Source organism: Microcaecilia unicolor, chromosome 4 (assembly GCF_901765095.1).
Source record: "Microcaecilia unicolor chromosome 4, aMicUni1.1, whole genome shotgun sequence".
Classification (NCBI taxonomy): Eukaryota; Metazoa; Chordata; class Amphibia; order Gymnophiona; family Siphonopidae; genus Microcaecilia; species Microcaecilia unicolor.
Window position 1 is genome coordinate 28883588 of NC_044034.1, and position 25180 is coordinate 28908767.

At 45.8% G+C, this 25180-nt stretch overlaps 1 protein-coding gene across 1 annotated transcript in view; it reads right to left on the reverse strand.

Moving 5' to 3' along the window:
- GAB2 (GRB2 associated binding protein 2) overlaps positions 1–25180 on the reverse strand; it is a 258715-nt gene that overhangs the window by 52337 nt on the left and 181198 nt on the right. Inside the window, exon 2 of the mRNA XM_030200086.1 lies at positions 783–1083. Within this exon, the coding sequence (XP_030055946.1) occupies positions 783–1083 (301 nt within the window). The remainder of the gene's footprint in view (positions 1–782; positions 1084–25180) is intronic.

Consider the following 25180-nt stretch of genomic DNA (forward strand, 5'->3'; position numbering starts at 1 on the left):
CTCCCTCCCGTGTCCTTTCCCAGCTCTGTGTAGATATGCTTAAAATCTGGCTCACACAAATGACACGTTACTATGACAGAATCTGGTGGAGCTCAATCTTATATAGGTAAATAATGAGATTACGTTTCAGTTTGTACTGTACATGGAACAAAATGTTTACTGAGGGGTCATTTTACAAAGCTGCGGTAAAAAGTAGCCTGCGGTAGTGTAGATGCGGGTTATGGGCGCGCGCAGAATTATTTTTCAGTGCGCCTGTAAAAAAAGGCATTCCCCCCCCCCGCGCGTCCATTTGGGGGTCTCAGACCTTACCGCCAGCCATAGACCTAGCGGTAAAGAATTTGTGCGGTAATGGCCTATGTGCATCAGATGCCACTTGGCACGCGTCCATTTTGCCACACGTTGGGCAAGCGTAGACGCTTATGCGGCTTAGTAAAAGGGCCCCTGAGCTACGTAAACTAAGTTTTTTAGTTTTTTTAATTCAGTATAAAAAAACACTCATTCACGGAAGGTGTTATGGTAGAAAATGGAACAGGATTTCTTGCTTAAATGATTTCATTTGATGAATAATTTTTAGGTTTTGCTACTTGACGATTTTATGTATATTTTGTTTACGGCCTGATGTTTGAGTTTGTTTTAATATTGTTGTTCTATTTGTTTTATTATATATGCTAATTATGTAATCCGTTCTGGGCGTTATCAGGGGGATGGGCTAAATAGCAACGTACATTAAAAAAAATAAATGTGTTTGGTAATGTAAAAAACATGCAGAATAACCATTATACCTGGATTCTCCTCAGACTGATTAAAGCCACAGATCTGGCAAATGCTCCGGACCCACTTGTTCATCTCTTCCTCTGTTTCAGCCACCAGGTAGAAGATCCGGTCGCTTGTCTTGATGTCGAAAACATAGCTGTCCTGCAGCTCTTTCTTGTTGAAGGTCAGCCCAGCATCCACCTGCTCACAGGCACTGAGGTTGATCACACGAATAGGCTTTTTAGAATGGTCATTCTTGTAGTACTCTAAGACATCTGGGTCGCCGCTCATCCGCCCACTGCGTAAGATAAACCAGCGCTTTTTCCATGCCTGAAAAGCAACAGCAGAAATATTTTGTGAATATACGGCATGAAAACACAAAATCTTATAAGTACAGGAACTCCACTGATCAGCTACAGAACTCCATTTTCTTCAAAGCTCACTTCCTAGGCCCTCCAGGAAGCCAAGTGACAGCACTGCTCGAGTCTTGAACCCAGTCCCTTCTCTTTGGGTTGGATGTGGGACTGTGATCGAGGACCTTGAATGGACCAGTCATCACACAGGGGGCAATTCTATAAAGGGTGCTAAAAGTTAGGCATAACGACATAAGCATTGCTGGGACAGACCGAAGGTCCATCTAGCCCAGTATCCTGTTTCCAACAGTGGCCAATCCAGGTCAGAAGTACCTGGCAGAAACCTAAACAATAGCAGCATTCCATGTAGAACCCCAAAGAGTAGCAACATTCCATTCAGATTCTAAACTAGTAGCAACATTCCATGTAGAACCCCAAAGATTAGCAAGATTCCATTCAGAATCTCAAATAGTAGCATAAGTACATAAGTATTGCCATACTGGGAAAGACCAAAGGTCCATCGAGCCCAGCATCCTGTTTCCAACAGTAGCCAATCCAGGTCACAAGTACCTAGCAAGATCAGACAAGCTACTATCGAGCGATATTTCAAACTAATAAATCCAATCCAATCCAATCCTAAAACAAGTTTCATGCTGCTTATCCTAGAAAAAAAAAAGCAGTGGATTTTCCCAAGCCCATCTTAATAATGACTTTTCTTTTAGGAAGCTAGCCAAACCTTTTTTTAAACCCCGCTAAGCTGACTGCTTTTACCACGTTTTCTGGCAACAAATTCCAGAGTTTTAATTACACATTGAGTGAAAAAAAAAATATTTTCTCTAGTTTCTTTTAAATTTACTAGTTAGTAGCTTCACTGTGTGCCCCCTAGTCCTAGTGTTTTTGGAAAGAGTAAACAAGCGATTCATAAGTACATAAGTAATGCCATACTGGGAAAAGAACAAAGGCCCATCAAGCCCAGCATCCTGTCCCTGACAGCGGCCAATCCAGGTCAAGGGCACCTGGCAGCTTCATGTCCACCTGTTCCACTCCACTCCATATTTTATAGATCTCTCTCATATCTCCCCTTCAGCTAGTTCTTCTCTGAGCTGAAGGGCCCTGGTCACTTTAGCCTTTATTCATTTATTTGTTGCATTTGTATCCCACATTTTCCCACCTCTTTGCAGGCTCAATGTGGCTTACAATACATCATGAATAGTGGAAATATATTAGAAAATAGACATTCAGTGTAACAGAAGAATCTTGGGTAACATGATAATGAAACAGCATGATAGTAGTATAACAAGCAGATATCTATATAAATAAAATCCCCCTCAAACGTTCTGAAGCTCAAATCCCCCCTCAAACGTTCTGAAGCTCGCTCCCTGACACTGAAGCACTGAACTCCTGTACTGTTTGTAGGCTAGGCTATCACCCTCACTCATAGACCCGCCCTCAGCCACGCCCCATCTGCACATAAAAAGTAACCTCAACGTTCTAAGGCTCACTTTGTGGCTTCAGGGTTCGTAAGTTCGAAGCTCTGTAACCACTTTTAGTAACCATCTATCTGTGCCCCGCCCTCACGTCACAACGTTATGATGTCGAGGGCGGGTCATAATGAACACAAGTACACGAACGTAGGAAGCCCATTCTGTCATCTCTCTTTCCACTCCCCAACGCAGCCGTCATTCCCATACAGTACCTATGCATCGCACCCCCCCCTCCAAAATCCGCCCCCCCATCTTACTGTCACAGATGCCCCTGCACGTCACCCCCCCTCCAAACATGACAAACCACGCTATCTCTCAGCCATCCCTCCACCCGCACAACGGCACTCCCCTCCGTGACATAGGCCCCGCCCATCCCCCTACGTGCACGGTCGCCCCCCCTCCAAAATCGCTAGCCCCCATCTGCTACCCTCCCTTCCTCTTACCGGGGTCCCGACGCAAGAACTGAGGGGCAAGGTAGCTCGCAAATTCTGCTGCCTTCCGTTGTGTTCGCTATGAGCTCTGTGCCCTGACTCTCTGGTCCCGCCCAACAGGAAATGAGGGCGGGACCAGACAGTCAGGGCACAGAGCTCATGGCGAACACAACGGAAGGCAGCAGAATCTGCGAACTACCTTGCCCTTCAGTTCTGCCGCTGCGGCTGGGACCCCGGTAAGAGGAGGGGAGGGTAGTAGAGGGGGGTTGCCGATTTTGGAGGGGGGCCGCCGTTCACGTCCGCGGGATGGGCGGGGCCTATGCCGGCCATTGGAGGACCTTGCTAGCGCCCGTTTCATTCCTGCCAGAAACGGGCCTTCATTACTAGTTATAAAATAATTCTGAATATATGTGGAGGAGTGGTGTATGTTCACATTTGTTGATCATAGAAAAGTCATTCCACTGCAGGCTTACTGCACGCCAATCCAGATCTACCGCCAGCCCAACGTAGGCGCTGGCGGTAGTTCCACCCCCAGTGCACTGCATTTCCGGTGCTAGCGCAAATATTTGAAAAATATTTCCACAGGGGGTTACCCGGCAGCAGGGGCGTAGCTACGTGGGGCCATGGGGGCATGGGCCCCCACAGATTACGCCCTGGACCCCTCCACATTTGTGCCCTCTGCTGCTGCCCGCCGCCGCCGCATCAGGTACCTTGTTTGCTGGCGAGGGTCCCCAATCCCCGCCAGCTGAACAGTCTTCTTCAGCGCCGGTCGACTCCGGCGCTTTCATTGTGTGATCATCTGTTTCTGACGCCTTACATCCTGCACCGTGCATGTAGCCCCGTGCAGGACATAAGGCGTCAGAAACAGATGATCACACAGCGAAGGCGCTGGAGTTTGACCGGCGCTGAAGAAGACTCTTCGGCTGGCGGGGATTGGGGACCCCCGCCAGCAAACAAGGTACCTGATGTGGCGGGGGGGGGGGGGGTTTCAAATGTAGATAGGGCCAGGGTGGTGGGGCAGGGGGCGGTGGGCGGTGGGGGAGTTGCGTTTGCGAGTGGGGGGGTTGGCGGCGGGTGGAGGCAGCTAAACAGTGCCTCCCACCTCGGGCTCTGGCCCCCCTCCCGCCGAGGTCTGGCTACGCCCCTGCCCGGCAGTAATCGGGCAGCACCGCGTGAGGTGGCAGTAAGTGCTCCCCTCCACATGGCCATGCGGTGAATGTAATCTTACTGCATGGCCATTTCTTTTTTGGGCCTTCTTACCCGCTGTGTTGAAAAGGGCCTCAGCTCGCAGCAAACACAGCCGCTACTGCTACCACAGGGCCCCTTTTACCGCAGCTTGGTAAAAGGCCCTCTATGGCAGGTAGAAATTTGAGCATCTAAATTCAGAAGTTAACTGCCTAATTAACAGTATTCAGTAAAGTACGCAATGAAATAGGAGGAATGCCCAATCACCCTCCCATGTGAATGATCCGTTGAAGTTATGCAGTACAACACTCAGGCGCTCAGACTTTCCCTAACTCATCTGGTCGCCACATCTCAAGAAAGATATAGTGGAATTGGAAAAGGTGCAGCGAAGGGCGACTAAAATGATAGCGGGGATGGGACGACTTCCCTATGAAGAAAGACTAAGGAGGCTAGGGCTTTTCAGCTTGGAGAAGAGACGGCTGAGGGGAGACATGATAGAGATATATAAAATAATGAGTGGAGTGGAACAGGTGGATGTGAAGCGTCTGTTCACGCTTTCCAAAAATACTAGGACTAGGGGGCATGCGATGAAACTACAGTGTAGTAAATTTAAAACAAATTGGAGAAAATTTTTCTTCACCCAACGTGTAATTAAACTCTGGAATTCGTTGCCGGAGAAAGTGGTGAAGGCGGTTAGCTTAGCAGAGTTTAAAAAGGGGTTGGACGGTTTCCTAAAGGACAAGTCCATAAACCACTACTAAATGGACTTGGGAAAAATCCACAATTCTGGGAATAACATGTATAGAATGTTTGTACGTTTGGGAAGCTTGCCAGGTGCCCTTGGCCTGGATTGGCCGCTGTCGTGGACGGGATGCTGGGCTCGATGGACCCTTGGTCTTTCCCAGTGTGGCATGTACTTATCTTAGAATGAGAACATTACAGTTTCTATGATGCCTTGGCCGAGAATATAAAATTGTTAGGTGCTGCCAAAACCAAAAAAGGGAGCATATTAGGTCAGCTGGAGGCATAAAACAGCTACAAATCAAAGTTATTCATTCCACAGTTAATCATTTACTATGTGTTTGCAAAAAAACAAAATCCCAAACATATTTAAAAGTTGTAGAAAGTTGGACAGCGCATAAGAAGCAAAATAAAAGGGAGAAATGTGTTTGGGATAATCGGAAATGAACTCTGACTGATGGTTCATTACAGACACCAGCCTTGGATTATCTGAAGTAAACCAGATTATTTCCGTTTGGGCTCCAAAAAAAACACATGTAAGAAAATATGCTGCCAACTCCCAGCCTCTTCCATTAGCTCACATACACCATATCAGTGAAAGCAAAACACAAATTAAAAAAAAAGCCCCAAGGCAATACCTTTCAGAGAAGCAAAACTGAAAGAAAACCCCTTACAGTGCAGATGTTTAAAGCTTGACTTGTTCAACCTGATCCCATCATCCCTTGCACTGAACACAGGAGAGAGACGGAACAGAAGGTGAGTACATAAGTATTGCCATACTGGGAAAGACCAAAGGTCCATCAAGCCCAGCATCCTGTTTCCAACAGTGGCCAATCCAGGTCACAAATACCTGGCAGAAACCTAAACAATAGCAACATTCCATGTAGAACCCTAAAGAGTAGCAACATTCCATTCAGATTCTCAAATAGTAGCAACATTCCATGTAGAACCCCAAAGATTAGCAAGATTCCATTCAGAATCTCAAATAGTAGCATAAGTACATAAGTATTGCCATACTGGGAAAGACCAAAGGTCCATCAAGCCCAGCATCCTGTTTCCAACAGTGGCCAATCCAGGTCACAAATACCTGGCAGAAACCTAAACAATAGCAACATTCCATGTAGAACCCTAAAGAGTAGCAACATTCCATTCAGATTCTCAAATAGTAGCAACATTCCATGTAGAACCCCAAAGATTAGCAAGATTCCATTCAGAATCTCAAATAGTAGCATAAGTACATAAGTATTGCCATACTGGGAAAGACCAAAGGTCCATCAAGCCCAGCATCCTGTTTCCAACAGTGGCCAATCCAGGTCACAAATACCCGGTAAGATCCCAAAAATGTACAAAACATTCTATACCGCTTATCCCAGAAATAGTGGATTTTCCCCAAGTCCATTTAATAACGGTCTATGGACTTTTCCTTTAGGAAGCCGTCCAAACCTTTTTTTAAACTCCACTAAGCTAACCGCCTTTACCACATTCTCTGGCAACGAATTCCAGAGTTTAATGTGATCAGAGCAGTACAAAATATTTAGCAGCAGAAAACATATTGCACTGCTAAACATTTTGTAGGGCAATATATTTTGCACCTATGAACAGGGCAATATAACACTACAGTGTCAGAGGAGTAGCTTATGGTAAGAGCACTGGGCTTGACATGGAGGGGTTTCCAGTTCAAATCCTATTGCTGCTCTTTGAGGCCCTTTTGCTAAGCTGAGTAACAGATCGAGAACTACTGTTTGCAAACTAGAAGGGCCCCATCCTTCGCAAAGCTTTTTGTAAAGGAGGTTGCCCTGAAGCTGCTTAAGATCTATTTTGTTACTCTCCTCCCTTTCTAAGGGCCCCTTTTATTAAGCTGCGTAGGTGCCTACATACGCCCAACGCGCGCCAAATTGGAGTTACCGCCTGGTTACCGTGTGGCCCTTGCAGAAATTTCGATTTTGGTGCGCGTCCGCTACACGCGTCTGAAAAATATATGTATTTTTTTTCTGGTGCGCGAAGTGGCATCTGAAGCGCATAGGTCATTACCACCTAAATTCTTTACCGCTAGGTCTATGGCTGGCGGGCAAAATGGACGTGCAGCAATTTTGATTTTGCCGCAAGTCCATTTTCGGAGGGGGGGGGGGGAGAAGAGGCCTTTTTTATAGGCACAGTGAAAAATAATTCTGCGCTCGCCCAAAACCCATGCCTACACTACTACTACTACTACTACTACTACACATTTCTAAAGCGCTACTAGGGTTACGCAGCGCTGTACAATTTAACATAAAAGGACAGGCCCTGCTCAAAGAGCTTACAATCTAAAGGACAAGTGAGTAGACGATACGATGGGGGCAGTCAATTTGGGGCAGTCCGGATATCCTGAAGGTAAGAGTTAGGTGCCGAAGGCAGCATTGAAGAGGTGGGCTTTAAGCAGAGACTTGAAGATGGGCAGGGAGGGGGCTTGACGTAGGGGCTCAGGAAGGTTGTTCCAGGCATAGGGTGAGGCGAGGCAGAATGGGCGGAGCCTGGAGTTGGCAGTGGTGGAGAAGGGTACTGAGGGGAGGGATTTGTCCTGTGAACGGAGGTTTCGGGTGGGAACATAAGGGGAGATGAGGGTAGAGAGGTAGTGAGGCGCAGCAGATTGAGTACATTTGTCGGTAAGAAGGAGGAGCTTGAACTGAATGCGGTATCGGATTGGAAGCCAGTGAAGTGACCTGAGGAGAGGGGTGATATGAGTATATCGGTTCTGGCGGAATATAAGACGTGCAGCAGAGTTCTGAACAGATTGATGGGGGAATAGATGGCTAAGTGGGAGGCCAGTGAGGAGTAATTTGCAGTAGTCAAGGCGAGAGGTAATGAGAGCGTGGACGAGAGTTCGGGTGGTGTGTTCAGAGAGGAAAGGGCGAATTTTGCTGATGTTGAAGAGGAAGAAGCGACAGGTCTTGGCTATCTGCTGGATGTGTGCCGAGAAGGAGAGGGAGGAGTCGAAGATGACTCCGAGGTTGCGGGCAGATGAGACGGGGAGGATGAGGGTGTTATCAACTGAGATAGAAAGTGGAGGAAGAGGAGAAGTGGGCTTTGTAAAAGGACCCCCAAAATGCTCGAACAGTTAATGAACCTAATCCTGCAGAAACTGTCTGGAAGCAGAGGAATGTGTGTGAAAGAAACATCTGTGGTTCTAAGAACAGTTTTCTGAAAGTACTGGAAAGTGTTCAATTAAGGATACAGATGTTTTGTTGGGGCGGGGGGAAGGGAGGGGAGGGCAATTTGAAATGTATTTATGCTCCAGTTTTAAATCAGTCTCAGACTTGTCTGGTAGGGTAAGTTAAATTATTCAGTATGCATCCCAAGGGCGATATGAGGTGGCCGTACCCCCTTGGCAAACAGGCTTTGGAAGATCTGGAGGAAAAACTCTGGCCGTGATCACCCTGATGCTGCCACAATGCTCAACATACTTGCACTGGTGTACAGGTGAGTATTTTGAGGTTCCTGTAAGCTGCTTCTCTTAATATTGGTCTTTGAACTCAGAATTTTAGCAGTAATGGAGCAAAATGCTTACGTTTCTCAAAATTGTGCCTGACAAATAAGTGAACATTATTGACTTACTAGTAAAAAAAAAAAAGGCCCGTTTCTTAACGCAATGAAACGGGCGCTAGCAATGTAATGACTTCCTGCCATTAATGCTTCCACGGTTGTATTCTGAATATAATTGTTGTTTACATGTGTAAGATTTCTTTATATACAATATTTTTTGTGTAAACTGTGTTACAATGTGATAAACGTTTTCCTTGTTCAGGCCCTTCAATCAGTTTAACAATCACATCAGAAGAGCTCCTTGCCCATGTGAGAGACTGAGAGTGACGGTGTGTTTTACAGACAGTGTAAGAGAGAGAGAGAGTGATTGTGTGTGTGTGTGTGTGTGATGTGTGTGAGTGACAAAGTGATTAAATGTTTGTCTTCCCTTCCGTTCTGTGCACTTGCCTCCACTGGTGTTCGTACCTCCCTGTATATGATTGTTTGTTAGAGATTCAATCCACTCCACTTCCCTCCTCCAACTTCCGTTCTGTCTGATTGGTGAGGGCGGGGACAGTGAGAGCCAATGAAACACTGAACTACAGCCTTAAGAACCCTACACTGCCACATTGCCACGGAGTCAGCTTCAGAATTTTGGAGGTGCTTTTTATTATATAGGATAAGGGCATTCACTCTGCAGCTCCTCAGTACCTCTCCACTCTCCACTCTCATCTCTCCCTACATTCCTCCCCGGGAACTCCGTTCACTGGGTAAATCTCTCTTATCTGCACCCTTCTCCTCCACTGCTAACTCCAGACTCCGTTCCTTTTATCTTGCTGTACCATATGCCTGGAATAGACTTCCTGAGCTGGTACGTCAAGCTCCATCCCTGGCCGTCTTCAAATCTAAGCTAAAAGCCCACCTTTTTGATGCTGCTTTTAACTCCTAACCCTTATTCACTTGTTCAAAACCCTTATTTTATTATCCTCAGTTTAATATTCCCTTATCTCTTATTTGTCCTGTTTGTCCTAATTAGATTGTAAGCTCTGTCGAGCAGGGACTGTCTCTTCATGTTCAAGTGTACAGCGCTGTGTACGTCTAGTAGCGCTACAGAAATGATAAGTAGTAGTAGAAAGTAGTAAATGAAGAAAACACAGTATAGATGAAGGCACAAAGCTGTATGGTACAGTCCTTCACTGCTGAAATCCTCACATTGGCTTCTACTATTTGCGACAGCTACGCTGCCTCTCTCCTTACGTCGAGAAGGTAAATCTTATTCCAGTTGTGCATGCTATGGTAACATCAAGACTGGATTACTGCAATGCACTATACAATGGTCTGACTACAAAGGGCCTGCACCAGCTCCAGTTGATTCAGAATGCAGCAGCAAGACCCATAGAAGATTGCAAGCGACGTGACCACATCACACCATTTTTGGAAAGAATTCACTGGCTACCAGTACGATACAGGACTAAATTTAAAACTCTATGTCTGATCTTCAAGGCCCTTAAAGAAAATGGCCATGAGTACTTGAAGAACAGGATGACCCGCTACACACCTCCAAGGACACTAAGGTCCTCTCAAGGACTATCACTAGCCACACCCTCCCCAAAAGACATTACATGATGTGATACCCGCAAGCGAGCCTTCTCCGGAGTAGCCCCCACACTCTGGAATGCATTGCCTGAAAGGCTGCGCTTAACACAAGACTATCTGTACTTCAGGAAGCAGGTGAAAGCTTGGCTCTTCAACCAAGCCTTTAATGGAAGAAGTATCTAACTTGTTAGTCTCATTCACACACACAAGGAGTGACTCAGGCTGCACATACTGCAGCGGGGCATGTTTATCCACTCCCACCCTAGCTGAGATAACATTTAATTATCTCTCTGACCTCGTGTGCAACTTTCTTTAAATTAGTCACCATATTTTTTTAACGCCTCTTACTCTCTTACCTATCTATATGTTCCATCTTTGCTTATACCCTACGCTATCTATTAAAATGTTCTATTGAGTATTGTGTTGACATTATAAGTAGTATACTATCCTGCTTATAATCGAACGAGAAAAACGCCCAAGTTCCGACCTAAATCGGGAGATGGACGTTTATCTCACAAAAACGAATAAAGCGGTATAATCGAAAGCCGATTTTTGGACGTTTTCAACTGCAATCCGTCGCGGATGCGGACAAAGTTGATGGGGGCGTGTCAGAGGTGTGGCGAAGGCGGAACTGGGGCGTGGTTATCTGCCGAACAGAGATGGGCGCATTTCACCGATAATGGGAAAAAAGTATGTGTTTTTAGCTAGAATTTAGGACACTTTTCCTGGACCCTGTTTTTTCACGAATAAGGCCCCAAAAAGTGCCCTAAATGACCAGATGACCACTGGAGGGAATCGGGGATGACCTCCCCTGACTCCCCCAGTGGTCACTAACCCCCTCCCACCACAAAAAATGAAGTTTCTCAACTTTTTATTTTCACCCTCAAATGTCATACCCAGCTCCCTGACAGCAGTATGCAGGTCACTGGAGGAGTTGTTAGGGGGTGCAGTGGACTTCAGGTAGGTGGACCCAGGCCCATCCCCCCTACCTGTTACAATTGTGCTGCTTAATGCTTATTAGTCGTCCAACCCCCCCAAACCCACTGTACCCACATGTAGGTGCCCCCCTTCACCCCTTAGGGCTATAGTAATGGTGTAGACTTGTGGGCAGTGGGTTTTGAGGGGGATTTGGGGGGCTCAACACACAAGGGAAGGGTGCTATGCACCTGGGAGCTCTTTTACCTTTTTTTTTGTTTTTGTAAAAGTGCCCCCTAGGGTGCCCGGTTGGTGTCCTGGCATGTGAGGGGGACCAGTGCACTACGAATCCTGGCCCCTCCCACGAACAAATGCCTTGGATTTATTCGTTTTTGAGCTGGGCGCTTTCATTTTCCATTATCGCTGAAAAACAAAAACGCCCAGCTCACACATTGTCGAATAAAACATGGGCGTCTATTTTTTTCGAAAATACGGTTCAGTCCGCCCCTTCACGGACCTGTTCTCGGAGATAAACGCCCATGGAGATAGGCGTTTTCCTTCAATTATGCCCCTCCATGACATACTTTCTATTGTTATTTGAATATTTTTACTGCTGTAATTGTGTATTGCTCATGTTTGATTTATGGCACCCACCTTGAGTGAATTCCTTCAAAAAGGCAGTAAATAAATCTTAATAAATAAATAAAATTAAAATGTATGTTTGTGAGTGTACCTATGTTTCTGTCTATGGTGTGTGTGTGTCTCGGAGAAGAGGGTGGGGTGTTTTGAATGAAGTGGTTCCTAAACTTTGTATTTGAAAAGAATAATCCAATTAAACCAAGTGGGTTAATATATCTGTTAGATATCAAAATAAGTGTGTTCGTGTTTGGGGGTGTTCCCAGCACGTTGGTGATTCAGTCATGTGCTAACGTTACAATTAGCGCATGACCAGCCCTGTTAGTGCCTTGTTAGCACTGAGGCACTTAGGGCCAGATGAAAAGCCGTGCTGAGCATTATTCTATAAACCGTGTCTAAGTTAGGTGCGGTTTATAGAATATCCAGCTTATTTTCGAAAGAGATTGCCGGCCATCTTCCGACACAAATCGGCTCCAACTGCTTTCCGTCGCAGAGCCGGCCAAAGTTAAAGGGGGCGTTTCGGAAGGGTATGGGAGGGCGGGCAGGGGCGTGGTTACGAGATGGCCGACTTCGGATGATAATGGAAAAAAGATGGCCAGCTCTGACGAGCATTTCGCTGGCTTCCCTTGGTCCATTTATTTTTACAACCAAGCCTCAAAAAAGTGCCCCAATTGACCAGAGGAGCACCGGAGGGAATCGGGGATCACCTCCCCTTACTCCTCCCCAGTGGTCACCAACCCCCTCCCACCCAAAAAAAAAGTAAAATACATTTTTTTGCCAGCCTCTATGCCAGCCTGAAATGTCATACCCAGCTCCCTGACAGCAGTATGCAGGACCCTGGAGCAGTTTTTTGTGGGTGCAGTGCACTTCAGGCAGGTGGACCCAGGCCCATCCCCCCCACCTGTTACACTTGTGGTGGTAAATGGAAGCCCTCCAACCCCCCCCAAAAAACCCACTGTACCCACATGTAGGTGCCCCCTTCACCCCTTAGGGCTATGGTAGTGGTGTAGAGTTGTAGAGAGTGGGTTTTGGGGGGATTTGGGGGGCTCAGCACCCAAGGTAAGAGAGCTATGCACCTGGGAGCAATTTGTGAAGTCCATTGCAGTGCTCGGTTGGTGTCCTGGCATGTCAGGGGGACCAGTGCACTACAAATAGTGGCTCCTCCCACGACCAAATACCTTGGATTTGGCCGGGTTTGAGATCGGCGGCATTAGTTTCCATTATCGGCGAAAACCGAAGCCGGCCATCTCAAACCCGGCGATCTCTGACATTTGGCCGGCCCCAACCGTATTATCGAAACAAAAGATAGCTGGCTATCTTTTTTCGATAATACCGCCGGACATCTAGATGGCCAGCGCTGTTCGAATATGCCCCTCCACGCCACTAACTGCACCCCTTCCTGCTCCAACCTTTTCCCTGTACTCATGTGTGTACTTTATTAGGAAAGAAATGGAAAATAAAAACGAAGATATTAACTCTACAATCAAGAAAATTTTCTACTCAATGTGGAAACTTAAACGAGAGAAACTGTTCTTCCCGAGGGCAATATTCTGCAATCTGGTATAATCAATGGTCCTAAGCCATGCCGACTACTGCAACGGAATTTATGAGGGATGAAAAGAGAATCTTATAAAGAAGCTTCAGACCGCTCAAAAGACGGCAGCCAGGCTTGTATTTGGAAGATCGCGATTTGAAAGCGCCAAACCCCTTCGTGAAAAATTACATTGGCTTCCAATCAAAGAATGTATTACTTTTAAAATCTGCACCTTGGTCCACAAAATTATCTATGGAGCTGCCCCTGGATATATGTCTTTCTTACCTCATAGACCTGCCAACTAGACATCATCACGTACTTACTTAAATCTTCGCCACCCTAGTTGCAAAGGACTCAAGTACACATCAATTTATGGATCCAGCTTCTCATATATAAGCACGTAACTCTGGAATGCACTCCCAAAAGCCATAAAAACTACGTATGACCACCTCAACTTTCGGAAATCACTAAAGACCAACCTGTTCGAAAAGGCATATCCCACTGACCCAACTTAAGTACCTGAACCCAGCAACACAAAGAAACCCAAACTTGTAATGAACACCATGAACTTTATATAACTTCCCTTTTTATGATTTCCTAATGTGTTTGTACATATCTATTTCATTGACAATAACATCACTCTGTATTTGTTTCTTCACCGTAGGTGGCTATTGCTTCACGGTACTATGTAAGCCACATTGAGCCTGCAAATAGGTGGAAAAATGTGGGGTACAAATGTAATAAATAAATAAATAAATAAATAAATAAATAAATAATGCCTTTGTATCGCTCCATGGTGAGACTGCACCTTGAATACTGTGTGCAATTCTGGTCGCCACATCTCAAAAATGATATAGTGGAATTAGAGAAGGGCGACAAAAATGATAAAGAGGATAGGATGACTTCTCTATGAGGAAAGGCTGAATGGTTGGAATCTTCAGCTTGGAGAAGAGAGAGCTTAGGGGAGATAAGATAGAGGTATATAAAATACTGAGTGAAGTAGAACAGGTAGACATGAATCGCTTGTTTACTCTTTCCAAAAATACTAGGACTAGGGGGCATGCAATGAAGCTACAAAGTAGTAAATTTAAAATGAATAGAAGAAAATATTTCTTCACTCAACGTGTAATTAAACTCTGGAATTCGTTGCCAGAGAATGTGGTAAAAGCCGTTAGCTTAGCGGGGTTTAAAAAAAGGGTTTGGATGACTTCCTAAAAGAAAAGTCCATAGACCATTACTAAAATGGACTTGGGGAAAATCCACTGCTTATTTCTAGGATAAGGAGCATAAAATGTATTGTACTGTTTTGGGATCTTGCCAAGTACTTGTGACCTGGATTGGCCACTGTTGGAAACAGGATACTGGGCTTGATGGAACTTCGGTTTGTCCCAGTATGGAAACACTTATGTACTTATGACTAAAGACCAGTTTCAGACCATATGAAATTTACCTATGTTGTCTCCACTCTATCTGTATCCTTTCAGAGGCTCCAAAAAACACAAATATAATTTATGCTGTTCTTTTTTTCATTTGCAAAGCAATAATACACTCAGATCTTTCTAGATTTACACCCTGGCGCACGTCATTTGGAAAATCTCACTCGTTGGGATGGCTGACTCTCTAGCAATTGCAAAATCTAAGATCAGTGCGGGTTCTTTTCTGTGGAAACAAAAAGTTCTCTATGACCAGTTCAAATGTTGACAACCCAGCCAGAATCAGCGCATTTGGAAAGGCTGATCTGAGCATCAGCCAACTCAGCTGTTTCTGAATAGAAACCACCTCTATCCGGGGACACACCTTAGCCAAAAAGCAGTCGATAGGACCCTAAAGATTTAACCACAAAGCCTCATCAAATAGTACTATTTTGCACAGATATTTAGTACAGTTGAGAGACTCTTGAAACACCGGGGCCAGTTCTTTTTTTGTTTTTTAAACTGACCTAGTTAGAGCACTGGGCTGGTAACTAGGGAAGCCAAGTTCAAATCCCACTGCAGCTCCTTGTGATCGTGGGCCAGCTACTTAACCCTCCATTGCCTAAGTTACAAACTTAGAGGCCGATGAAGAAAGGCTTGCGACAGAGACACTCAGAAGGCTCAGAATGCAAGGCTTCCTGAACTTAATTCTGTTCCATGGAGTGGAGGAGTGGTTAGAACACTGGTCTTGTAATCCAGAGGTGGCCGGTTCAAATCCCACTGCTGCCCTTGTGATCTTGGGCAAGTTGCTTAACCCTCCATTGCCTCAGGTACAAACTTAGATTGTGAGCCCTCCTGTGACAGAGAAATATCCAGAGTACCTGAATGTAACTCACCTTGAGTTACTAGTGAAAAAGGTGTGAGCAAAATCTAAATCAATAAATAAATATTAAAGATTCTACATGGAATGTTGCTATTATTGGTGATTCTAGATGGAATGTTGCTGAGTGGAGGAGTGGCCTAGTGGTTAGAGCACCAGAGTTGCAATCCAGAGGTGGCTGGTTCAAATCCCGCTGCTGCTCATTGTGATCTTGGGTAAGCCACTTAGCCCTCCATTGCCTCAGGTACAAACTTAGATTGTGAGCCCTCCTGTGACAGAGAAATATCCAGAGTACCTGAATGTAACTCACCTTGAACAGTGGCATTCCTAGCCTGGATGGCACCCGGGGCGGATCGCTGATGCGCCCCCCCCTGCGAAATGACACCTTCCCCCCCCCCCGGGTGACCGCCGCTGGGGGGGGGGGGGGTGCCACAGCGTGCGCCTGTGGGCTCCAAATTCGCTAACTTTGCTCGTTCGCTGCAGCTGCCTCTGCCCCGGAACAGGAAGTAACCTGTTCCGGGGCAGAGGGAGCTGCAGCGAATGAGCGAAGTTAGCAAACTCGGAGCCCACAGGTGCGCGCAGCAGCGTGCACCCGGGGTGGACCGCCCCCCCTTGGTACGCCACTGACCTTGAGCTACTACTGAAAAAGGTGTGAGCAAAATCTAAATAAATAAATAAATAAATATGCATGTTGAACATACACAGAACTTGTACATTAATCAGGGGAAGCCAGGAAAGTGCAGGCACATATCTGGACCCGTTAGTAACATAGTAAATGACGGCAGATAAAAACCTGAACAGTCCATCCAGTCTGCCCAACAAGATAAACTCATTTTACATGATATGTGATACTTTATATGTATACCCGAGTTTGATTTGTCCCTGCCTTTCTCAGGGTTAGGACCGTAGAAGTCCGCCCTGCATCGGTTTTATTCTCCAAATACCGGCGTCGCCACCCCATGTCCGCTAAGATTCCATAGATCCATTCCTTCTAAACAGGATTCCTTTGTGTTTATCCCATGCTTCTCTTCTGCTTATAAACATTAGCGTTACGGAAATGTCTTCCACATAGAATTTTTGGAAGGCTGATATTTATGCACAGAAGAAGAGGCACCAATGTGTACTCACACTTTTATCTCTGTTTGGACTTATGCACATGGGGGTCCTTTTACCAAGCTGCTAGTGGCGTAGCCACAGGGGGGCCATAGGGGCCTGGGCCCCCCAAATCAGATTTGGACCCATAAGGTCTGCTGGTTTAGCTGGCGGGGATCCCTAAGCCCTGCTAACAGAGGCCTTCCTCCAGCGCTGTTCACCGCCATGCTGCCTGCCCTGCTTCTCCACCCTCCCCCCCCCCCACAGGCATGCTTGGTTTTAGTGAAACTGAATATGTGCAAGGCTTTAGGCACAGGGCCGCTGAGAGGGGGGGACAGGGGGGACAAAATACCCCGAGCCCGGGCCTCCGGGGGGGGGGGGGGCCTGGCACCGCCGCCCGCCCTCCGTCACACCCAAAACTGACCTTAAGCGCCTCCCTCACCTTCGCAGCAAGTAGCGGCAGACCACTCCTTCCTTCCGTGTCCCGCCCTCGCCTGACGTAACTTCCGCAAGGGCAGGACACGGAAGGAAGGAGAGGTCTGCCGGCGCTTGCTGCGAAGGTGAGGGAGGCGCTTAAGGTTAGTACAGAGGGCCCAGGGGTGGAGAGAGGGCCCAGCCCGGTGGCGGGTGGAGGGGGGGGGCACGGCGACCTCAGGTGGGGGGGCCTGGGGGCGGCCTTGTCCCTGGCCTGGTCCAGTCTCTCGGTGGCCCTGTTTAGGCATGCTCAATTTCATTAAAACTGAGCATGCTTGCTGCGGGGAGAAAAAGGGTAGGCAGCAAACAGTGCTTCAGGAAGTTTTCTGCCGGTGGAACTCGCTGACCCCTGCTAGCCCAGGTATGTGAGGTTGCAGCGGTGGGCGAGAGCAGCAGGGAGGCGGGGCAAAATGTGCCCTCCCACTTTGGGCTTAGGCCCCCCCCCCAATTAAGGTCTGGCTACACGCCTTCAAGATGCGCTAAGAAGTGGCTGGCGCTGGTGTCAGTGCGTGGGTTTTCCAAGTGCTGTGGCCACTTTTAGTGTCACGGTAAAATGGCTGCCTTGCCACATTTTTCTTGTAACGGCTACATGTTAAATTTCCTATTAGTGTGTGGCCATTAACGTGGGATCCTTACTGCCACCTATTTAGGAGGTGGTAAAGGCTCCAGTGCTAATCGGGTAACACATGTTAATATGTCCATGCTACCTGATTAGCACAAGCATGCCTCCCGCAGTAGAGGCCTAATGCGCCTTAATAAAAGGGCCTGTTAATCTGTTACGTCCACTTCAGTCTTTTAAACTTGCAAGCACTTCTGTTTGTAAAAGATAACAAAACTGGCAGTAAATGTCAAAAACTGGTATAAATCTTCTCCACTAACCCTTTCTATGCTGTCCTGGACCTGGCAAAAAAATTTTCTTATGTTGTGCACAGGTAAAAAGCCACGGTTTCCTCCTTTGCATTGCATGGAATACTTTAATGCACACATAAGCACCGCCACGCTGGGAAAAGACCAAAGGTCCATCAAGCCCAGCACTCTGTCTCCGACAGCGGCCAATCCAGGCCCCAAGAACCTGGCAAAAACCCCAAAATTTAATAACGATCAATGGACTTTTCCTTCAGGAATCTGTCCAGACCCCCTTTGAACTCAGCAAGGCCAGCTGCCGTCACTACCTTCTCCGGCAATGAGTTCCAGAGTCTAACTACACGCTGAGTAAAGAAAAACTTTCTCCGAATTGTTTTAAACCTACCATACATTTTAATGGAATGCGCGGTTACCCATTCCAGGAGAATTAATGCCTGTGCTCAAACTCTTACCATGGACAGCCTCTTTACTGAATATTACAGCTATCCATATAAGCTGGGTCCTGTCCTGATGCTATCTTGATAGTACCAGAGTGGTCTGTAATAAATTTCAATGGCACTAGCCACATAGAGTTGCTGAAAATTAATGTACAGAGCAATTACCTATATATCTACTGTTTCTACATCGATATGTACTTCTGAATATCGGGCTGTGTGCATTTTCCTCTTCTGTTATTATGACTTATTGATTCCTTTCATCTTCCCTAGATAGATGGATAGGAGGTGAGTTTCTATCACTGGTAATTTACTCTTCCTTCTCAACTTTTCTGGAGCACTACTAGGTGTACACAACACTGTAGAAACACACACACAGGGTAAACAGACAGGAAAAACAAGAGACCTAACCACTTTTTTTTCAGGGGTTTAAAGAACAAGGTCAGTTGAATAGGAGGCGTGGTTATCATCCTTATTCCAGAGTGCATAACAGTTCCTTTCACTTGTCTCTATCCTACCCCACTTGTGGTGAATTACTGGTACTATCCCTACAACTCACCGGTATCGAGTACCGGCACCTTTTCCATTGCCTCCTGAAGTTGACCCAAAGTTTCCAAATATAAATGAAGGAACTCGGGCCCTGTGCGCCTTGAACATTCCTACAGGAAGTGCCCCGTCACTCCACAAGAGAAGCAGTATCGTTAAGTGTAACTCCAGTCCCTCTGCTCACTCCGATCTCTCCGGCTAGACTCTTCAGCAGCAAGGGGCACCAGGAACAGGGGCACACAAAACTGATATTCTACCTCTGTTGAACTGGGCATAGGTGGGGGCCATAGGAGCCAACTTTTCAAAATTATTGGGGGTGCTAAACCCAGTGGAAATAATCCCTCCCTGGACACATACAAGGACTTTTCTCAATATTGGGGGTGCTCAAGCACCCACAGCACCCACAGAGTCGGCTCCTATGGTGGGGGCTGGCTTAACTCCGGTAGGCTGAAGGGTAGTTTCCCTCTGGGACAAGCCACGGTTCACTCTCACACAAATGACGAGGAGTCTTCAGGGTGAAATCACAACTCGATATGTACAGTTCAGGGCATTTGATGGTCACAGAACAGCTTCAATGTAACAAAGAGAGGGAACCAAGTAAAGAAAAAGACCAAACAAACAAAAAAAAAAAACAGCACAAAGGGCCTTTAAAAACAAAAGGGAACACAGTTCTTTCATTAAAAAATCCTTTAATAATGAACTTTGATTGAAGGAAGACCCCAACAACGAGAGGGGGAGAGACGCGCCGCGAGCAACAGCTTCAGACATCATCTCCTGTATCTCCAGGGCATGCAACAGTCTTAAATCAGTATCATCCTAATCCTCCACAACAACTCTGTCCCATCGATCAGGTTCCCTTTGAGCGCCAGAAAAAGTCCCATCAGAAGCAAGGCTCCTCTGCTCCCCAACTTCTCCCACCTGAGGTATACACTCCAAGATATTTCTCCATTACATCCAGTGTGACAGTGTAAAGGGACACAGTATGTTGTCGGAAGACGCACAGCTTGTTAAGAAAGCCCTTCTGACAGTTCTCCCCCTGCAGACTGCCATTATAAAGCACTCAGAATAACGACAAAAGGAACTAACCCAACCTGATGCTGCCAAAGTCAACACAGACTAAAATAATACAATAGCAATGGCATTTACTACCATGATGTTTACAACCCAAGTGAAACCATGACCACAAATGTGATCTTGTGGGGGGGGGAGGGGGGGGGAAGTATTTTCATTGATCAGCACGATACTTCCTGCCATTCCTTTCCAGGAATAACGTGTACAGTATTGCACAGACAAAAAGCATTTTTCTTTCCGAGTACTGTGGAGATAAGGCCTGCCAGAAAAGGTGCACCTGCCAACCCACTCTTTTCACATCACCCGCAGCTGCTAAAAACAGAAGCAGAAGGCTTTTTTTTGTGGTTGCTTTGCACGAATGCAGAGGGGGAAAAGCATTCTTCTCATAGGTTCTGAGTGCCAGGGATGGGCTCAGCGAATTCTACAAAGAAATCATGGTTATTTCAGCAGAAACATCTGGGTCACCTTTCTTCCTCCCCTCTCGCCCCAGCCCGTACCAGCAGTGAACACATGCTCAACATACACAGAACGTACGTAGTGGTGACTAGGTCTGAAAATATATTTAGAAAAAAACTTAGATGACAAATTTTAGGTGCTGGGGAAAATGTTTTCCTTTCTTTTTTCCCCATTGTAACTATTTTGGCTTATTTGGTTTGGCATTTTTTTCTTATTTTGTAATTTTTTTTAACCTTAGGTGGTAGATACCAAATTTTCCGTGCAGCCTGGTACCCAGGTTCATTGGATTTTTCCTGGCCCAAGTGCTTAATATACAAAAAAGCGGCCAAGAGATGCAAGGGAAGGATATCTGAAGGAGGGACCCGGGCAGTCTAAAAAGCTCATGAACATGTTGGTCCAATCAAGGTAAATAGAATAAAATCAGAACCTGTTTTCTCCAGCATCAGTAGGAATGTGAACCTGGATCGCTTGGTTTACCGTCTACTACTACTGCTACTACTTATCACTTCTATAGCACTACAAGGCATACGCAGCGCTGTACACCATACATGAAAAGACAGTCCCTGCTCAAAGAGCTCACAATCTTAATATGGAATGTTGCTAGTGGAATAGCAACATTCCATGTAGAATCTCAAGTAATAGCAACATTCCAGAATCTCAAAGAGTAACAACATCCCATGTTCCACTGCATTAACCACTAGGCTACTCCTCCACTAGCAACATTCCATGTAGAAGCCTGCCCTTGCAGATCAGCAATGCGACTGCGCAGGCTTCTGTTTCTGTGAGTCTGATGTCCTGAACGTATAGGACGTCACACTCACAGAAACAGAAGCCTGCGCGGCCGCGTTGCTGATCTGCAAGGGCAGACTTCTACATTACTACTACTTATCACTTCTATAGTGCTACAAGGCATACGCAGCGCTGTACATCATACATGAAAAGACAGTCCCTGCTCAAAGAGCTCACAATCTAAATAGGACAGACAGACAGACAGACAGAACAACTAAGAGGTAAGGGAATTAAAGAGGTGGGGATAAGAGGGTACAGGGCAAGTGAGTAGTGGTTAGGAGTCAAAAGCAGCGTTAAAGAGGTGGGCTTTTAGCCTGGATTTGAAAACGGCCAAAGAAGGGGCTAGACGTACAGTTTCGGGAAGTCTATTCCAGGCGTGAGGTGCAGCGAGATAAAAGGAACGGAGTCTAGCGTCTACTGCACTAACTACTAGGTTGACCTTCTACATAACAGGAATCAGATGGACTATAAAAGCTCAGAAGTCCCATTGATCTTCTCTATACACCAAGGTTGGAGGGTACAGCCTGCTCTTTTTCTCTGTGACAAGCAGATCCCGTTCCCACACTTTTTATTGATTGTTTTAAACAAAATAAAGAACATAATAAAACACTGCAATCAAGGAGAACATTTCGGCATTAAACATCTACGCAGATCACAGTGTAAACAGTCTCTTGACCACATCTATGTTACCTTTCAGTGAGAGTGCCTATGATTACCCATGCTGCAGCATTTTGGATTATTTGCCTTGCCCTACACCTCATCTCAGGCAAACCTAAGTATAAAGCATTGCAATAATCAACCCTTGACAGAATCAATAATTGAACAACCAGCCGAAAATTGTAGGGACTCGGCGTAGGTTTCAATTTCAACACCATTCTCAAATTCTAAAACACAGATCTCACTGTTTTAACGCTCCTGAAAATATAGGCAACAGTCCAACAGCACCCAAGACTCTGTAGAACGTTCCCTATTGGTTTGTCACCATCCTCCAACACACAACTCTCAAAGGGTACCAACATTGCTGAGTGACCAACCATCACTGCTTCTGTTTTTGCCACAATCAGTAACAGTTTATTCTCCAGCATCCAGCCTGCAATCTCTCCCGTATATTCCGCCATTCTTTCAGCCATATCCTCTAATGAGGTAACAGGAAAATAAAACCTGAATATCATCCACATATCAACCTCCCAAAAACTAGGACACAAAGATGACAAATAGATGTGAAACAATAGTGTGGATAGAGCAGACCCCTGTGGAACTACCATGGTAACCGGGTATACTGACGACACCTTCTCCGGCACACGCACTTGCATCTTTCTTCCACTCAAATATGAAGCAAACCAGTTCTGCACTAATCCCCTGACCTCCAAACAAAATGACTTTGCCAGCAATAACTTCACATTAAGGGGCATGTTTACTAGTACATAAGTAATGCCACACTGCCATCGAGCCCAGCATCCTGTCCATGACAGCGGCCAATCCAGGCTAAGGGCACCTGGCAAGCTTCCTAAACGTACAAACATTCTATACATGTTATTCCTGGAATTGTGGATTTTTCCCAAGTCCATTTAGTAGTGGTTTATAGACTTGTCCTTTACGAAACCGTCTAACCCCTTTTTAAACTCTGCTAAGCTAACCGCCTTCACCACGTTCTCTGGCAACGAATTCCTGAGTTTATTTATGCGTTGAGTGAAGAAATATTTTCTCCGATTTGTTTTAAATTTACTACACTGTAGTTTCATCGCATGCCCCCCTAGTCCTAGTATTTTTGGAAAGCGTGAACAGATGCTTCACATCCACCTGTTCCATTCCACTCATTTTATATACCTCTATCATGTCTCCCCTCAGCCGTCTCTTCTCCAAGCTGAAAAGCCCTAGCCTCCTTAGTCTTTCTTCATAGGGAAGTCGTCCCATCCCCGTTATCATTTTAGTCGCCCTTCGCGGCACCTTTTCCAATTCTACTATAGTACCTTAATGTGCGGTTGAACGCACGTACAGACACACGTTAGTTGCTGGCGCATTAAAGCCGACATTTACGCACATTAAGTCGCACGTTAATGGCAGGGGAGGAGAAAGGGGCATTTTGTAGGCGCGTCTACAAAAGTTAAGTATCGCAGACGCATGTATGTGCATAACACTGATAGGATTCCGACAGGAGCCCAGCTATAACTGTTTCTGTGCTATAGGAGGAGCGGAAACCCGATTGCGAGTGGTCCAAGAGACTGTGCTGATCTAGAAAGTTATGGAATTTGTGTGGCCAATACTGCCTCCATATCCTTCGTAAGTGTGGGAATGTTAGCCATTGGGCGATAATTATTTAGAAATGTTAGAGATTCTCCCTTTAAGAGACAAGAAAGAACAAAGCCTCCCATCTCTCTAGGAAAGAATCCTGCGTCTAGTATGTTCTCTATCATCATTTTGATGTGTGATATTATTGATGGAGGGGCTTCTTTAAGCACTTCTGCCTTGCAAGGGTTGAGGGAACAGAAGCCCTTGGCGAATTTGCTTAATATAGATCTGAATTCTTGAGAGTCTAACATGTTGAAAGAGGCCCAGTGATGGTCCGCAGGATTGCTGAGCTCTAGGCCTGGCTTTTTCTTCCTCTCTGAGGGGGGCTATTGTCTGTTTGGAGTTCAGCAGATTATCCACTTTGGCCTAAAGTCAGCAAAGGCATCGGAGGATGATGTGTATTTTCTTCCATCTGTGTAGGGTTCGTTAGTGATTTCACTAGTTGAGACAGTGCCCGGGAGGAGTTGCAGCTGCTAGTAATCCTTTGAGAGTATTATTTTTTCTCTATTCTGATCATATTTTTTTTTTTACTCTCTGATTTGCGATCTCCATAGCTTTCTATCCTGGAGTGCTTGGGAGTTCATCCAAGACCATTCTAGTTGTCTGCAGGATTGTTTCAGTGCCTTGAATTCTTGGGTGTACCATGAATTTGTGGATGATCTTGCAGCCTTTCTCTCTTTCAATGGCGTAATATCATCTAGTGTAGATTGGATAATTAAGTTCCAGTTGGCCACTAACTTCTCTGTTGTGGTGTCGGGTCATTGTTTTCGTAATCTTGCAGATACCTCTGTCCACAGTGGCAGGACATCTATTTTGCCTCTGGATTTGGTTGGCCCTATCTGGTTCTTTCTTTACTTGCTGTATGTTAGGGGAAGATTGAATTCTTGAAGTTTATGATTAGACCAAATGAATGTGGACAATTGCCATGATTTCTGTGTCAGGTTATGTAAATGGGAGGGAATAAAGACTACATCTGTTAAATACTACTGCTACTACTACTATTTAACATTTCTAAAGCGCTACTAGGGTTACGCAGCGCTGTACAGTTAACAAAGAAGGACAGTCCCTGCTCAAAGGAGCTTACAATCTAATGGACAACATGTGCCATCCTTGTGTCACTGATACCAAACCCAAATACAAAAGCCCTGCGACGCCAGGCAGAAACGAAATGGGACTTCTAGCTAGTCTACTGTAGTATTAAACGGTAAAGCTTTGGTCTTTTCTGTATTAATCTTGAAGCCTGAATTTCTAGAGAAGATTCTCTATGGAGCAGCCCCAGTGTACATGGATGCCCTTAAGACCTACTTATTTGGGCAAGTGTACCCTAAAGATCCTGCCCTGCCTCACTGACCACAGGACACTGCTCTGATGGACTGACCCATTTCTTTACCCTTAACCCTCCACCCTACTTATTGCTTTCCATTTATTGTATTCGCCTGTTTTTTTATCTAACAGACTTCGCGCCTTCTGTCTCGCTGCACCCTACGCCTGGAATAAACTTCCTGAGCCCCTACGTCTTGCCCCATCCTTGGCCACCTTTAAATCTAGACTGAAAGCCCACCTCTTTAACATTGCTTTTGACTCGTAACCACTTGTAACCACTCGCCTCCACCTACCCTCCTCTCCTCCTTCCCAAATTGTACAGCGCTGCATAACCCTAGTAGCGCTCTAGAAATGTTAAGTAGTAGTAGTAGTAGTTCACATTAATTGATTTGATTTGCTTACTTTATTTATTTTTTGTCTATTA